The sequence below is a fragment of the Ipomoea triloba genome, chromosome 12, assembly GCF_003576645.1.
Source record: "Ipomoea triloba cultivar NCNSP0323 chromosome 12, ASM357664v1".
NCBI lineage: Eukaryota > Viridiplantae > Streptophyta > Magnoliopsida > Solanales > Convolvulaceae > Ipomoea > Ipomoea triloba.
In genome coordinates, this window is record NC_044927.1 from 2,193,950 (window position 1) to 2,210,454 (window position 16,505).

Below are 16,505 nucleotides of genomic sequence, written 5' to 3' on the forward strand. Positions count from 1 at the left end.
TCTGCATTATAAATAATTGAGAGACTAAATCTAAATAACGGTCATAATTGAGTGAGCAAACATGTTGTTTTTTCTTATAAAATTTAAGTATATTTATACTACAAAGTACAAATATAAGGTTTATTAATTATATAATTAAAATGAAAACTATTATAGATCTTAACAACATTTAAATATTTGTGTACTTTCTAATTGTGATTGGTTGATTAGAAAGAAAAAAAGAAAAGTATTCCATAGCATTAATACCAATTAGGTAATTAGTCACGTCAAAGAGTCTTAAAAATGAAGTAAAAATATTGAATAAACTAATTAAGAGTCTTAAATGCTCGTTTACTTTTCATTTCGAGTTATTTATAAATGGAAAAGTATCAAGTGCAACATTAGAAAGTATACTTTTATGTCTAACTCCATGATATGATTATTTAAATAAATCAAATAATATCAACATTATTTGAAATGTATCAAGACCTAATTATGTATAAATTCATGATATAATTATTTAAATAAATCAAATAATATCAATATCATTCGAAATGTATCAATATCCAATTATATCTAAATTCATGATAATCCATAAACTACACAAAAGAAGTAATTGTACTTGGAAAACCCTTTCGACAACTCAACCAAGAGAGTGTGGTCAATAACCAAACTTATGACCTTCAAGTATACAAACCATAATTCATTCACTCGTCCACCCCTTTCGGATAACTCTTGTTTCATTTTATTTACGGGAAACCTCATAACTGATATCTAAATGTGTGCTTTAACTGAAATACGCTTTTATAAATTTAGGTGGTAAAAGATCACAAGAAAGTAAATCAGCTTAAATTGAAAAAACCTAATAGAGAACTCTCGAGTTAATACCCGATTTGGTTCATCGACTATTAGAATTTCACCACTTTGTTCATCGACTTACAAACTTGATCAATTTTATCTGGCAAAAGGGTCAAATAGGTCCATGTACTACCATTGATTGTTCATCTAGCACCATGAACTAAAATATGGTCCATCTAGGCCATTATACTCTTAATAATTTTTCATCTAGCATTTTTAGCATATTTCTAACAAGTTACCCATCTAATTTGATGACATGGAAAAATAAAATTAGAAAAAATGATGACATGTTATTTATGTTGATGTTTTGGATGATTTTACCCTATTTCATTAATGAAGAAAATGATTTCTTGCAATGAAATATGGTACAAATCAAAGTTGTTATATAATGTTTTAACTACAGTGTACTGCACTACTGTGTATGTATAGTAGGGTATTCAAAATTGTTCGGCAATGAAATTCCATGAAAATCGATATATGAAAATTAAATATAATAACTTAAGATATTGTATTGGGTAAATTTTATTATTTTTTAAAAAATAATTTAATTTTCATATATCGATTTTAATGGAATCTCATTGTTGAACGACATTGAATAGCCCGCTATACATACACAGTACACTGTAGTTGAAACTTTATATAGCAACTTTGATTTCTACCCTATTTCATTGCAAGAAATCATCCAAAAATACAATATCTTAAGTTATTCAATTATCCAAAATCCAAAAATATTAATTTATTTTTAAAATAAAATAAAATTTACCCAATACAATATCTTAAGTTATTATAAAAATAATTTAATTTTCATATATCGATTTTCATGAAATCTCATTGCTGAACGATAGTGAATACCCCGCTATATACACACTGTAGTTAAAACTTGAACTAATTAATATCATTTTTGGTCCCATGACTTTTGAGGTCTTATCACTTTTGGTGTACAACTTTAAATTTTTTCAATTTTGGTACCTAACTTTGTTATTTTTATCAGTTTTGGTCCTTCTTGCCAAATTGATGGTAAAATGTTGCAGAATTTTATATTTTAAGGACAAAATCATTATCCTAATGAAAGATCTTCAATATCTAAACAAAATAAAAATCATATTAAGAGAAAAATAAGGATTTGTCAATCATCGATGCTATAAATCTCATAGATTTCTATCTAGTTTCTGTCTGTCTTCCCCATTATTTGCGCCGATAAAACTCTTATAAATATGATTTTACAGTGATTTTGTTTAGATAATGATGACGTTTCATTGAGATGACGATTTTACCCTTAAAATATAAAATTCGACAACATTTCACCGTAAATTTGGCCGGAAGACCAAAACTGATAAAAAAATATAAAATTAGGGACCAAAATTGAAAAAATTTAAAGTTGTACACCAAAATTGATAAAACTCAAAAGTCGTGGGACCAAAAGTGATATTAATTCTTAAAACTTTATATAGCAATTTTGATTTCTACCCTTTTTCATTGCAAGAAATTTTTTTTTTCATTAATGAAATAGGGTAGAAATCATCCAAAACATCCACATAAATAACATGTCATCATTTTTTCTAATTTTATTTTTCCATGTCATCAAATTAGATGGGTAACTTGTTAGAAATAGGCTAAAAATGCTAGATGAAAAATTATTAAGAGTATAATGGCCTAGATGGACCATATTTTAGTTCATGGTGCTAGATGAACAATCAATGGTAGTACATGGGCCTATTTGACCCTTTTGCCATTTTATCTCTAACTATGTAATTCTACCAAAAATAATCCTGTTTAGAACCATTTTGATTAACAATTACATAGTTGGAAATGAAATTGAGCAAATTTAAAAATTGAAAACTAACATAGTGAAATCTTAATAGTCCATGGACCAAATCGAGTATTAACTCAAGTTAAAACACGTGAACGTTGAAGTCCAAAGCGGCGTGCTGACTGCTTTCCTGCCAACTAACCTTGTGCTGACTAACTTCAATTGGTTACTTCTCTTCTCTCTCGAAACACACCCCACTCCACTCATAGCCAGCCGCCCCAATGCCGATAATGGAAGAGCAATCGCCGATCAACTCAACCTCCTCTCCGCCAGATTCATACGCCGCCGTCGTTCTCGGCGGCACTTTCGACCGCTTACACGACGGCCACCGCCTCTTCCTCAAGGTCCTTCCTTCAACACAATCTCAAATTTGCACATAATTTTTAATTTCCCTTTGTTCTCTGTTACCGAATATCTTTTGTCTTATAGGCTGCGGCTGAGGTTTCCCGGGAACGAGTCGTAGTTGGTGTTTGCGCTGGCCCAATGTTGACCAAGAAGAAGGTATATTATTTTCTTTCTAAATTTTAACTATTTTGTGTTTAGTTTAGTAATGGGCAAGGGCTAAGATTTGTTTATTGAAAATGCGAATAAAGATTTCAGCTTTATGTTTCTTTCATCAATGTGATCGCATATTATTCACTTTAGCAATTTGCATATCAAAGGTGATCTGCTTATTGGATGATTGAGTTAATTCAATCACAGAGATGATTTGCAATCTTCGACCTTAGTTCTTTTACTTGCCCACAAAAGGCGAATTCCCTGATCAATAAATCACATGACTCAGTAGCTCATTAGGTGGGGAGGACTAGTGTTGGTGTCCACAAGGAGCCCACCACATTCAAGGTAGCTCCCAATGATGGCTAGGGCTTGTTATGGTGTCCTTGCCCACAATCTACTACCTAGGAATCAACTGAACTGCCCATGCGGGCATCTTAATTCTTTTACTTATTCTAGGGGGTGGATGTAAGGGGAGCTTACAAAAGGGATAGAAGGTTTGGAAGAAAAGCATAGTGTGGTTATGTTTTGTGATATTTAGTTTTAAAATTTGCAGTGGAAATGTAGCAATGACTATTGATACTTAAGATTGTAGCAAATGGTTTAGGTTGGCAGGTTTTGTTTTAAGCAAAATTTATAGTCTTCTATCATTACTCTGATTGTGGTCTTTTGATCTTCTCTCTTCCTTCTATTTGAGATGTCAATGCAATGAAAATTAATGACTGTTTTCCTTCTGCAGTATGCTGATCTAATAGAGCCAATTGAGCAAAGAATGCAAAATGTTGAAGATTTCATTAAGGTACTAATAATTATACTAATGACAATTTATGACTCTCTCTTTGGTGTTTTGCACAAATGGCTGAGGAGAGGCGCCTCCTAACTAAAGGTTAGGAGTTTTGAGTTGAATTCCGTTCCCCCTCGGGTGTACCAAAAAAGTGTTTTGTTCTTTGGCGTTTTAAACTGGTGCAGCAATGTCTCTTAGTCGTCAAATCTTTATTTAGAAAATGCTTTCTGCTTTAGGAATATCTACTTTGCCGGAAGAAAGTAGGTGGGTTTAAGTGGCATGCCATAAGCTTCTGCTGTTCTTTGGCCTCTTCTAACCTGATAATAATCTACTAAATGTAAAATGTGTTGTGTTTATAGAAAAAGATTAGTAGGGTACATAGTGTACAAGTCCCAAAAATGACACAAATGAGTGCCTACCTAAACCATCAATCACTTGTCTATTGACCATGTTAATGACTGACCAAGCTAGTTGTTTGGGAATGGTACGGGGAGATTTCCCTCTTCAATTAACTGATAGTGATATGCGCCTCCGAATATTTTGTCTAGAGCATCAAGGCAGAGCTGGTTGTGCAAGCAGAGCCGATTGTCGATCCTTATGGTCCTTCAATCATTGATGAGAATTTGGAGGCTATTGTAGTCAGGTTCTTAGATTTTCCTGTTTGTACCCTATTTTTCCTACCTTTTCTATCCTTTCATGTTATCTTTCTTCTCCCGCTCTTAATTTATCTAGTCCTTCACAAGTTCAATTTCTTTAAAATATGGCAATTTTGTTATAGCAAGGAGACATTGCCCGGTGGATTATCTGTCAATAAGAAGAGGGCTGAGAGAGGCCTTTCACAACTAAAGGTCTGATCTTTGGCTAACGATAAACCTTTCTAGATAGAAACATCATTATCTTGTGTCATTCTGTTTGCTACTTATCTTTTGAACTATGAAGTCTCACTATTGAGTTTATTATGCAGATTGAAGTTGTAGATCTACTCTCTGAAGAATTGACCGGAGACAAACTGAGTTCCACTGCTTTGAGAGAGCTAGAAGCCAAGAAGCTCACGAACACTCGCCCAGAAGGTTAGATATAATTTCATACGACTAATGATTTACTTATCTTGTGTCCTTCTCGTGGATTAACTGAAATATCATATAAAGGCTCTTCCTTGAGGAACCCGTTCAGGTTAAAGTAGGTTAAAACAGCAGAAATCCTCCCGTGCATTTGGCTTTTTTCCTAACTGGAGAATAGTTAAGGCGGGGAGAAGAGAATTCAGCTTAAGATTTAGTAACACATCGAATTAGTGTACTATGATGTTCCTTAATTGCTTAACGAGTTGAGCTTGTATACGACATGAACATAAAGTTTCTATCTCGTCATTTGCTTTATCTCTTGGAACATTCGTCCCCGTGCAGGTGGTATGAACTTGTGACATCATTCCATGGAAGATAGAACTGTAGATATCATTACAATAAACTTGTTTTCCAGAAACTACATTCGATCAATCATCTCGAGGCAAATTGTGCATCTTCGCTCTTACCTGAAAGCTTCTTTGCTTGGAGGACAACACAGAACACAGTATCATGTATGTGAAATGAGAAATGGAGAAATGTGAACAATCAAATTTTTCTGAAATTTTATTACATTTTTCTTGTTAAACAATATATCGTGTGGTATATATATATATATATATGTCTCAAACATGTATGATACAGAATAATCCCCGTCGTTTAGTATCATCAGCACGGTGGAAGATCCGCCGGCGGAGGTAGAATGTTGTGATCAGAACCCGGTCCGTCTTCTACTACAAACGCTGTCTTCAGCCCCCACCCTGTATGAAGCTCCAAATGGCAGTGGAAAAACCACACCCCTGAAGAAATGTTCAAAAGATAAGTCAAGAATGAAGGATTTCAAGACTAGCTAAGTTGATCAGGTTATTGGTTTGATAATCACAAGATTTTAAATTCGACTCTTAATGTGAGTAGTCTATTGACTTTCTTAGTTTGAACTCATTAGCTATGTTCAACCTAGGCTGAATGGCTGATTTAAGTTCTTGTAGTCCTTTGTCAACTAGGATCATAAGGAGGGGTTTATCCTGTGCACATCCAGGTTACTGGCAAGTTTGACACCCAATGAAAGTTGTCCATTGGCGTTTTTGATTTAAGTCGATCAACTATAGACAAATTAGGCCGATTTATCTTTGTGATTCTTTGCTGGTTAGGGTTATAAGGCGGGATTTATCCAGTGCACACTTTCGAATAGTGATTACGAGTTTCCTTCGTTACTCAAAAAAGAATGAAGGATTTCACATGGAGTAATATGAAAAAAATGGTGTTTTCTAGTACCTGGATTATCAGCTCTGAATCGAATAGCAGCCCAACCACCGGTAGGAACACCAACGGTGTTTCTTTCTGGAGGATCAACGAGGTTGTAATTTGCAGGATCCTTAGCGGGATCGAAATTCCCAACACCTGTTCCAACTACAAAGAAGTTGTAGCCATGGAGATGGAAAGGGTGCGATTCAACTGACAGGAGGTTGGTGTCTTGTATAACTAACTCAACAGAAGAGTTGAAGGCAATCTTGCTGAGCCTTGTCCCTCGAACCGTCCGGAGATTCGCGGTGAGCGGCGCGCCGGTGTAGTTAAACGGAGTCGGAGGCTTGTCCGGGAAATCTAAAGTGTACACATCGTTCATGTCGAAGTAATGAGCTTGGAGAAGGGCGGTTTCCGGCATCACAAAGGAAATGTTGTTCAAGGAAGCCACCAATTTTGTACCTGTTAAGTATATATAATATATAAACATAAACGTGCAATCCAATTATCAGATTAAGTTTTTAGTGATCGGCTCAGTTTGGTAGTTTAGTAAGTAGTATTTGACAAAAAAAGACTAAAGTTCGAAATTCAGCAGGTAATGTGGGGATTAAAGTTTAGTTAAGATGGATCACATGCTTCAATTACCATTCAAGCAGGTCGGACAAGGATTAACCCCCAAACCGATTGTGAAGAACATATGCCTGTCGACGTTCAGGGGAACGTTGGCTGGAAAATTGGGAGTGTTAAGGCTTCTAAGCTTGGCGTTATAGCTCATGGCGAAATTGGTGTCGTTGGGAGCCGGGAGAAGAGGGAGTGTCGGTAAGATTGTGTCCGGGATGCCTTTGTATTGGAATATGGCAGTGGCTGTTTTATTGTCCACCGGAATCGGAACGTCCATAAATGGCCTGGCGGCCATGAAATATCTGCCGGGGATCTGGTTAGTGCGAACCAGAACGGTGGTTGTCTGTCCCGGCGCGATTAGTATGGCGTTCGTCGAGAACGGCTTCGTGTAGACTGCGTCGATTTCTACCACGGTCATGCTGTGACCGGAAAGCCCAAAAAATAGCTCGTCGTTGAGCGCAGCGTTGATGATTCTGAGCATATATAGTTTTCCTTGTTCAACCTCCATTGCAAATGTATCTGTCCAAACACACAAACAACGTTAATACATGAACCAGTTCATCCTTGGCATAAATTTACTCTTTTTTTTTTTTTTTGGATTGAAACCAGCAACTACTATTCTACAGTATGCATTAGGTAACGGACCTCATAACTCTAATCAGCAAATAAATGTGTAATGAGCTAAACGAATCATAGTTGACTGTTTCAGAAAAAAAAAATGACTTCTTTTATAGTATTGGTTACATACGTTTCTCAGAACATGGAAACAGAGGTCCCGGTTTTCCATTGATGGTGTGAGCATCGGACATGTTTGGGGGCAAACCCAATTGGTTGCCTTGATTCTCCACAGCTTCAACGTCTGCATTCCACCATTCTCCTGCAACGTATCAAACCTAAATTCGGTAAGGAAGGTCTAGGTAACGTGACAGGAAAATATTAAAGTAAGAACACATGTCATTCATATGAGAATTGAGACAGAATTAATTAAAATATTAAGAAGCACACAGAAGATATACTGAGGAATAAGAAAGGCAAAAGAACTTTACCGAGTACAATTACTTCCTCTCTATCGGGTTGAGGGAAAGGGAAGGGGGTTCCTTGTTGTGGCATGATCACAATTGCACCATACACCGTTGCCCTTAGCCATAGAATGTGTGCATGCCACCACAATGTCCCTCTTTGGCCCGTCACATTGAAATCATACACATAACTATTCCCGGTTTTGATCGGACATTGCGTTATATAAGCCGGTCCATCAGCCCAACCGTTACGATACTGTTTCAGTCCATGCCTGCAACCATTAACATACCAACATTAATTACTTATTACTGTACATCAGTTTTCTAACAATCATATATCCATGGCTAGCTGTGCATTTTACCAGTGAATGGAAATGTTGTATTGTGCATGGTTAGTAACATTGATACGAACTCTGTCTCCTTCTCTGGCATAAATGGTAGGCCCTGGAAACATCCCATTAACAGTCACAATAGGTTTTGCATGGCACAGCCTACTCACATTACTCTCTTGAATCTGCAAATAAACCAAAAGTTAGGGAAACCTACATTCACTACCTGATAATGTATATTGGAAAAACATTGCATTGTGACCTTAACCGGCAACAGACCAGTAAATTGCCTTTTGACCTTAACCGGCAACAGACCAGTAAACCGGCTAAGTTGCTTATAGCTAATCAGCTCAAATCAAGAAGTTCAATATGCTGCTCCTATTGATCAGAGTCGAACTTGTAGGCTATAGCCTTGTGGCTACACAGCTAACTGCCTGACCAACTTGATAAAGCGATTCCATATCATGAATAGCATATGATCAAGCAATATAATTCAACTCACATCAAACTGGTAGGTCTTAATGGCAGCTTCAGCTGCAGAAAGACAAACAACAAGACACAGAAACGCGACGAACACGTCCCTTCTGATACTTTTCACCATTTTTGACAGATATGAATATGCAAATGAAGCTGATAATGATGGGACTTGAAGAAGTCAGGATAATGTGTATATATAGATGGAAGGGTCGCTGTTGCTAGCAGGCAGAGTGTGATTATCAGTCTGTTAAGGGGGTAGAAGAGAGGGTGTAATGTACTGTATGAATATATAACAGATTATTGATGATTAGGTAGACAGAAAAGAAAAGGATTATCAGAGTATGCCAAATTAAAGCTTGAAAGCAAGACATTATATATATAAATTTTTAAAGGGATTCACTGACGTAGAGGCTTAGCAAATCCACCATGTACTCAAGCTTGTCAAGGATTGAAGAAGAAGATGGTGAAGATTAGATCATATATATTATACAAAAATTAATGGAGGGGATGAGAGATATGTACAACCAAACAGATCACATCAGCTCTTGCCGCCACCAGGATCTTTACCTTAAAGAAAAAGAAATTATGTGGTTTTTTAACCCTATTATTATTGTTGACACCATTTACATTATTGGCGACAAGCTAATCAGTGTATGTTGTAATATTTTCCTATGATATACGTGAATAGTAACTAAGTACATAGTCCGTAAGGGTAATTATTTAGCTGCATGGAATAACTAACTGGAAAATTCACACAACTGATTTTGTAACTATAACGTTCTAATTAAGTTTAACTTCATGTCAAATCAGAATTGTCTATTAGCTTTCTTGATTTGAGTCTATCAGCTATTAATAACATAAGCTGATTTGCCTCATTATAGTCCTTTGTTGGTTAGGGTAGATATGCAAATAATAACTAAGTACATACATCGTCGACGTCCATAATATATGGTAATTATTTAATTGCCTGGAATAACATAATAGGTAACCCTAGTCAAATTAGTTGGAGAGTTGGTTTGTTAACCACAAGGTTAACAAGCTCGACTCCATTTTAGAGTGATCTGCTATTAACTAGAATCACAAAGTAAACTTCACATAATGCAGACATCCAATAGCAGGTGTGAGTTTCCCTGTAAATTAAGGGAATAACGTAACGGATCAAGAATATGCATATGTGTGATGCAATTAATATAAGATTATATTATAAGTGTGGCATTTTTGAGTTCGTTGTGATTTTTGAAACATCTTCAACCTAATCCGTGGGCCGGACATGGTTAGTCTTACTTTTAAGCTTTTGTTGCTTCTCAATCTTCCCTCCAACGTCGTCGTCTTGCTCAGAGAAGCCTTTCACCTTAATTCATATTCTCCCTCTGTCCCATTTTACCTGTCCTATTTACTATCCATTGGTCAAACCAACTCTCTCTTCTTTTGCTTATTTTCTTTAGTAATTTTTATTATTTTTAAATTTAATTTTTTGTGTTTAATAGTACTTTTAATGTAGTTTCTAAATATATAAATTTTATATATTAATGATAAACTTAATAATATAAAAAATTAGATTAAAAATTACTTCAGTCAAGCCTCGTTAAACGAACCAGACAACCATTTTGGGATGGAGGTAGTATATATCAAACAATTAACTAAAAAAAATATTTTGATGACAAAATATTGTCAACCACTGCTTAACGGTTTCTATTTTGGAGTACAATAAATTCCAAAATAGTAGATAAAATATGATATATTGGGCAGTTCTTATATCGTGGACCGCGGTCCACAATACATTATGGACCGCGGTCCCAAAACGACGTCGTTTCAATAAGTGGGAGACGGAGCCCGTAATTGACACTACAGTTCATCTCAAAAGATACTGATGCCTTACATTTGTTTTGATATTATCGAATGAAACTGTAGTTCTATCGAAATGTAACTGTAGTTGTGTTGAAATGTAACTGCAGTGTATATGAAAAGATACTGAATAACAGTTTCACATTTGTGTTTTTATATTATCGAATGAAACTGTAGTTATATCAAAATGTAACTGTAGTTGTGTTGAAATGTAACTGCAGTTGTGTTGAAATGTAACTGAAGTTGTGTTGAAATGTAACTGCAGTATATATGAAATGAAAGTGAGTGGCGCGAATTCATCTGTCTGTTTTCATTAATCAAAACGACGTCGTTTTGGGACCGCAGTCCACAATGCATTGTGGACCACGGTCCACGATATAATTTGCGATATTGGGTGCATGCAAGTGAAACATTACATTGCAGCCAATATAATAAAAAGTTAAATATAAACAAATTATAATGTTGAAAATAATAAGTATTCACTAGGGGCACGACTGCACAACTTGAAATGAAATATAATAATAGGCGTGTTAACAAACAGTAGGTGAGGTATTAGGTAATACGTTTATATGGGAAGACCTTAGAATTGACAGGATTACCAACGTTAATAGACTAAACTAGGTATGGTATGATAGTAGGATGACCCTTCACAACGTTGACGATTCCACTAAACGACAAATTATACCATAGACCAGGTTCTACCTTACATTGCAGACCCGGTCCAAAAATAACCTTCAAATAAATTCTATATCTATAGTTGTCATATTCTGTACTTGCAGTTGAACGTTTATGTACCTGTAGCTATCATATTATGTATCAGCAATTATCAAGTTATTTGTTTACATGGATAGAAATTGTTAATTATAAGTACAAAATCTGTTGATGGAAAGTACAAAATTTTTGTATCAGTGTTGACAATGTAATATGAACCCTGGTCCATGGTATAACAATCGTAAATAATGCACTGCGATTTTTTTTTCTTTTTTGGGCTGCGTTTGTATTGTATATTAATGAGTTAACTTATTAAGAACTTGAATATAGACAATATATTAACATATCAACCTATTAAAGATCCAGGACACAAGTTAAATTTGAACCTATCATTTTGTACGTATCCGATGTTGTATGTGTAAAAAAAAAAGTGAGGTCTATTTGATTATAGCTTTGCAATAAATTGTGTAAAATAAATTATAACACTATTATGTTTTAATTTGATAAAAAAATGTAATTCAATAATTAAATCAAGCTATTGATAAGAACCCTGCACATACATAACCTTAGAATTGACTGGACTACCAACGTTTGTTTGTTTTTTTTTTTTTTTGGATTACCAACTTTAATAGGCCAAGACATATAAAACTATATATTTTTTTTAGATACGGTATGAGTGTCGGATGACCCTTCACAACATTGATGATTTCACCAAAGTTTTAATATTATGATTGTTTTTGTTTGATTTTAATATATTTAGATGGTTTGAATATAATGAGTTTAAGAATTCTTTATAAATTTTTAGGAGACCTAAATAATATAAGTTTACTCATACAAATCGATACAATCACATCTTAAAAAAAAAGGTTTTTTTTTTTTTTTTGGGGGGGTAATGCCACTGCTATACCATCATGTAATCAAATTTGTGTTCAAAATTTTTATATATATGAGAAAAATATTTTGTTTAAATTTCACATACATTACATAATATGTGATGTAAGTGTAGGAATATTTTACGAAGTACAAGCATTAAAAAAAGTCGGGTAAAACTAAATATTACTATAAAGACCACATACGACAGTTCAACCAAGGTGTTGGGAAAAACACATTTCTTTAGGTTTTTATTTTTCTTCTTCTTTTTTCTTAAAATAAAGAAGTTATTTTTCTGATGGGCCTTGATTTGCATATGAAATGTGTTTCTAGGCTAACTAGATGAACATTTTGACTAGTTTATGGTAAAAGCCCAATAAGAATCATAGGCCTGGATTCAAATTTCATAGTAATTAAAAAACTCAAAAAATAAATAAATCATTGATTTGGTCCTTCAATTATTTTGCAACTGTCAATTTAGTTCATAATTTTTAATTTGATCAAATTGACGCTCCAATTATTTTAAATTTTGTCAATTAAGTTCTCTAGTCACTATTCTGTCAGTCGGTCGTTAGTTACCAAAATAGTGACTATGAAATTTAATTGACGAAATTTAAAATAATTAAAGCGTAAATTCAACTAAATTAAAAATTAGAGATTAAATTAACAATTACAGGACCAAAACAATAATTTTCCCAAAAAATAATAATAATTGCAAGTCGGCATTGCCCTTAAGACCAAATGGACTGGGGCGCACATAGTTAATGGCTCTGTTTGGCAAAGCTTATTTAGGAGCTTATAGCTTATTTTAAGCTACTAATAAGCTATAAACTCTGTTTGGTAATGTTCCTAAAATAAGCTAGTAGCTTAAAATAAGAGCTTATTTTTGAACGCTATCTAAGGTAGCGTTTCAAAATAAGTTAATAGCTTCCTAACTTTTTTTTCCATCTTTAACCTTATTATTTTAAAGAAATAACATCATTTACCCTTTCCAATTAAAACTTTTTTGACTTTTTCTCTTCAATATGTTTGGTTGTAATTTCAATTTAACATTTGTGTTTGAACATTGATTTTTGTATGAACTAATTTTATGAATTATAAACATTTTGTTTTACTTTATATGATTTCAAATATATGTTATTACTTTATATTTTATTAAAATATATTGATTTCATTATTTTGTATTTTAATATATAAACAAACCTATTTAAATTGTACGAAGATGTCCTTTTTAGTCTTTTTACATTTATCAGCTTATCAAAAAGCTAATTTTACCAAACACTTTTAATTATAACAGCTAGCTTAACAGCTCTTCAGATTTCAGCTTCGAGCTTATAGCTTTTCAGTTTTCAGCTACCTTTTCAGCTAGGTTTGCCAAACATAGCCAATATATATGTGGTCGGCAAGTCCGCATGGTTCTAAGTTGTTATACCATTAAATAGGAATATTCATATTATTAATCAACAAAAATAAAATGCGATAGAAATTTAATAATTATACAAAAATGTGAAAAATTAATAATTATGAATTAAACGTTAAAGAAATATAATAGTTTATTAAAAGTGAAAATAGCTGTATGAAAATATATGGAGCTGGAAATGATTGGGAATAATTATATGGGAATGGATAACCCTAGCTATGCAACCTTATCCCTGTCGAAGATGATACTATGATAATAATGCATGCATTGCACCGTTGCACGTACGTACTCGTAGCCACCCATGCCTTGAGAAATTTATAAAAGAAAAATACTTAACTCCATGCTAAGCTAACACTTTTTATTTATTTATTTATTTATAGTAACGAGAAAAATTTATAGTTATTATTTAAAAGTGTATAATAAGTAATTTGTAAATTATATTTTTTTGAAAACAATTTGTAAATTATATAATTACATTAAAAATATCATATTTAACAGAGTCTATTAAAAAGATGTTAATAAAAACGTGACATTTTAATACGAGAATTATTCTACGTGTTCCCGACCACTCTTAGCTTACTATGTATATAAGTGGTGGTCAAAGCATTTATGGATATGGGACAACCTGATACAACTGCACATGGATGTTCACTCATGTGCCTGTTCACATTCTAGATAGGCCCATCCCCATCCAATACAATTCAAATAATATTCCAAGATTTCTATCCAACAGTTCATTACTACTGGACTAGCTAGCATGCATGTACATTATATAGTTGTGTTTTTAAAAAAAAATCATTTTTTAGAGTTAGTTTAAGTTCGAGATTAAATTTAAAGTTGCAAAAATACAATAATATAATAATTAAGATAATAATGAGGAGTTTATATTTATATGTTTATATATTTAGATAAAAATTAAATATAAATACTTAATAAAAATATCAATCGTATATATTTTATAAAAAAATTCTCGTACAACTAACTATAAAAATCTCCAATGTACGTTATTCAACACAACTTTTTTCTTCTTGTTGTTATTGTTGCTGTCACTATTATTATTTGGACACAAAGGGAGAAAAAAGAATATCAATCAAGTTACAAAAACTGTACAGTAGATTGTCAAAAGCAATTGATATGTCTAGTGGGTTCTAGTTACATATAAACGCAACCAATTAAACATGACCACTTTTAAAACTATCCAATCAACACAAATGTTAACTTTTCTATGAATATGTCTCATCATACATCTCCAATTCCTCCAATAATATGAAAATGTCTTATCGTATATTACTTGTTATTTTGTTTACAAATTTCGAATATAAAATTGTAGTTAGAAGATATCAAACTTTCTTACAAGATAATTACTTGTACTAGCTTGTATGTGGTGACATAGTTGCAATTATTTATGTAGGCAAGCATATTGTCATTTTATTATACTATTCATCTATCACGTATAATATAATGAAGAATGTAGGGATGCTTGCAAGTTTCTGGTTCGTGCTAGGAAGGAAACGGAAGTCGAAAGGATTTAACTATTGAGCTTGCACGGATAGATTAATTGGTATTTAAGTGATGAATTGAGGATGAAAACTTAGGATCAAGTATTGACAGTCACAGAGTAAGAGTTTCACCTAATGTAGTGAATTCTCTAATTTTTTCTTAATGTTATTAACTACCTACATGGATAGGATGCGAGTATAAAGGTTTCTTGAGTCCTATAGCTGCCCAATTATTCACCAACCAACACATTCTTCTTGGATCACCCATCATATCTAGGGCTCAGCTTAGATGCATACATGTTGGAAAGTTTCCCTTATCATTTAATAAGAGGTTGATGCTTGATTTATAAGTTTTTTTTTTTAAAAAAAAAATCACATAAAGCTTTCAAACAAACTATATCTAGATTCTAGATTTGGACAATTATTAGATACTCCTAGCAATTGTCATGATTATTTAGATATGGAACAGGCAGTTATGGTGATCGTCATAGTTGTTTAGACTTTGAAAAGATAGCCATGGTACGTAGTTAGGGGTTGTCCATATCGAATGTCATGGTTGTGTGACAACTATCCAGACTTTCATTTTATTTTACAAATTTTTAATGATCCGTCAAAGAAAAAATATGTAAAATTAGTGTATGTGCAAGTGTGCAACCTCCGTTATGTAGGCAAAGTATGTTGTGTCATGATCAAATATATGCTTATAATTACTACTATGACAAAAGTAATAGCTAGCTAGTAGCAAATGCACAAACTTGCTTGTGATCAGCTATATAATGTCAATTGTTAAGATCAACGCTTAAAATTTCACCAAAAATTATAACGTACTAGTAGCAAAATAACAACTTTAAGATCTTCCTCTTATGAGAACAAGACTTGCCGTGAGAAATGTGTGTGGACAAATGTTAGTCATTAATGATCTAGTCTCTAACGGTTGGAGAACAAAGAAAACTAAAAGGAACAAAATGATGGGGGATTAATTTCATAAATATACGTACAAACTTTATGAAATTGACCTACCATTTTTTCTCTTATTTTCTAGCCGTTGGTCATCCTACATAGACGACTTAAATTAGTTCACATTTATCACAAAAAAACCTAGTCCTCATTTGATATATATATATATATATATATATATATATTCTTGTATGAATTATTGAGTATGTAGGAATGGAAAAAGGTGGGTTGTTCATTATCATTTGTACCATCATGGCTAACTTAACATGACAGGGAGGGAGTGAAGGCAGACCCTTTATGTTTGTTCCATTTTAATCCAACAAAAGAGCAACTGACCGTTCTTAAGTTCAATTTCTTTCATTTGGCTTATAAAGCTTTTAGGTTCGTTACTTATACATCTCAAAGTTTAATTAAATTAGGCTTTATGCCTATCCAAAACTCATTAGACGACGATTTGATATAATTTAATTTCTTCAGCTAAAATTCAGTTAAGATTATACGCGATTCAAAAGTTTTATATATATACTAAAC

The 16,505-nt window shown here is 33.3% G+C and overlaps 2 protein-coding genes across 3 annotated transcripts; one reads left to right on the top strand and one right to left on the bottom strand.

Moving 5' to 3' along the window:
* Positions 1-2,802: 2,802 nt before the first annotated feature.
* LOC115999688 (phosphopantetheine adenylyltransferase-like) lies at positions 2,803-6,107 on the top strand. 2 transcript variants are annotated; one of them, XR_004094020.1, is made up of 8 exons: positions 2,803-2,991; positions 3,077-3,148; positions 3,882-3,941; positions 4,475-4,569; positions 4,705-4,774; positions 4,891-4,996; positions 5,330-5,499; positions 5,630-6,107. XR_004094020.1 is itself a non-coding variant. In XM_031239554.1 (7 exons), exons 1-7 carry the CDS (start codon positions 2,869-2,871, stop codon positions 5,344-5,346), a joined length of 543 nt encoding a protein of 180 aa, XP_031095414.1. In that variant the 5' UTR covers positions 2,803-2,868; the 3' UTR covers positions 5,347-6,076. The 2 variants fall into 2 exon arrangements, 1 of the variants encoding a protein (XP_031095414.1); XM_031239554.1 differs by having other exon boundaries at positions 5,330-6,076.
* Positions 5,607-8,936, bottom strand: LOC115999687 (laccase-11-like). The gene is made up of 7 exons (XM_031239553.1): positions 8,698-8,936; positions 8,229-8,380; positions 7,894-8,138; positions 7,596-7,724; positions 6,872-7,366; positions 6,260-6,688; positions 5,607-5,784 (listed from the first exon to the last, which is right to left on the bottom strand). Exons 1-7 carry the CDS (start codon positions 8,794-8,796, stop codon positions 5,654-5,656), a joined length of 1,680 nt encoding a protein of 559 aa, XP_031095413.1. The 5' UTR covers positions 8,797-8,936; the 3' UTR covers positions 5,607-5,653.
* Between the last annotated feature and the right edge of the window lie 7,569 nt (positions 8,937-16,505).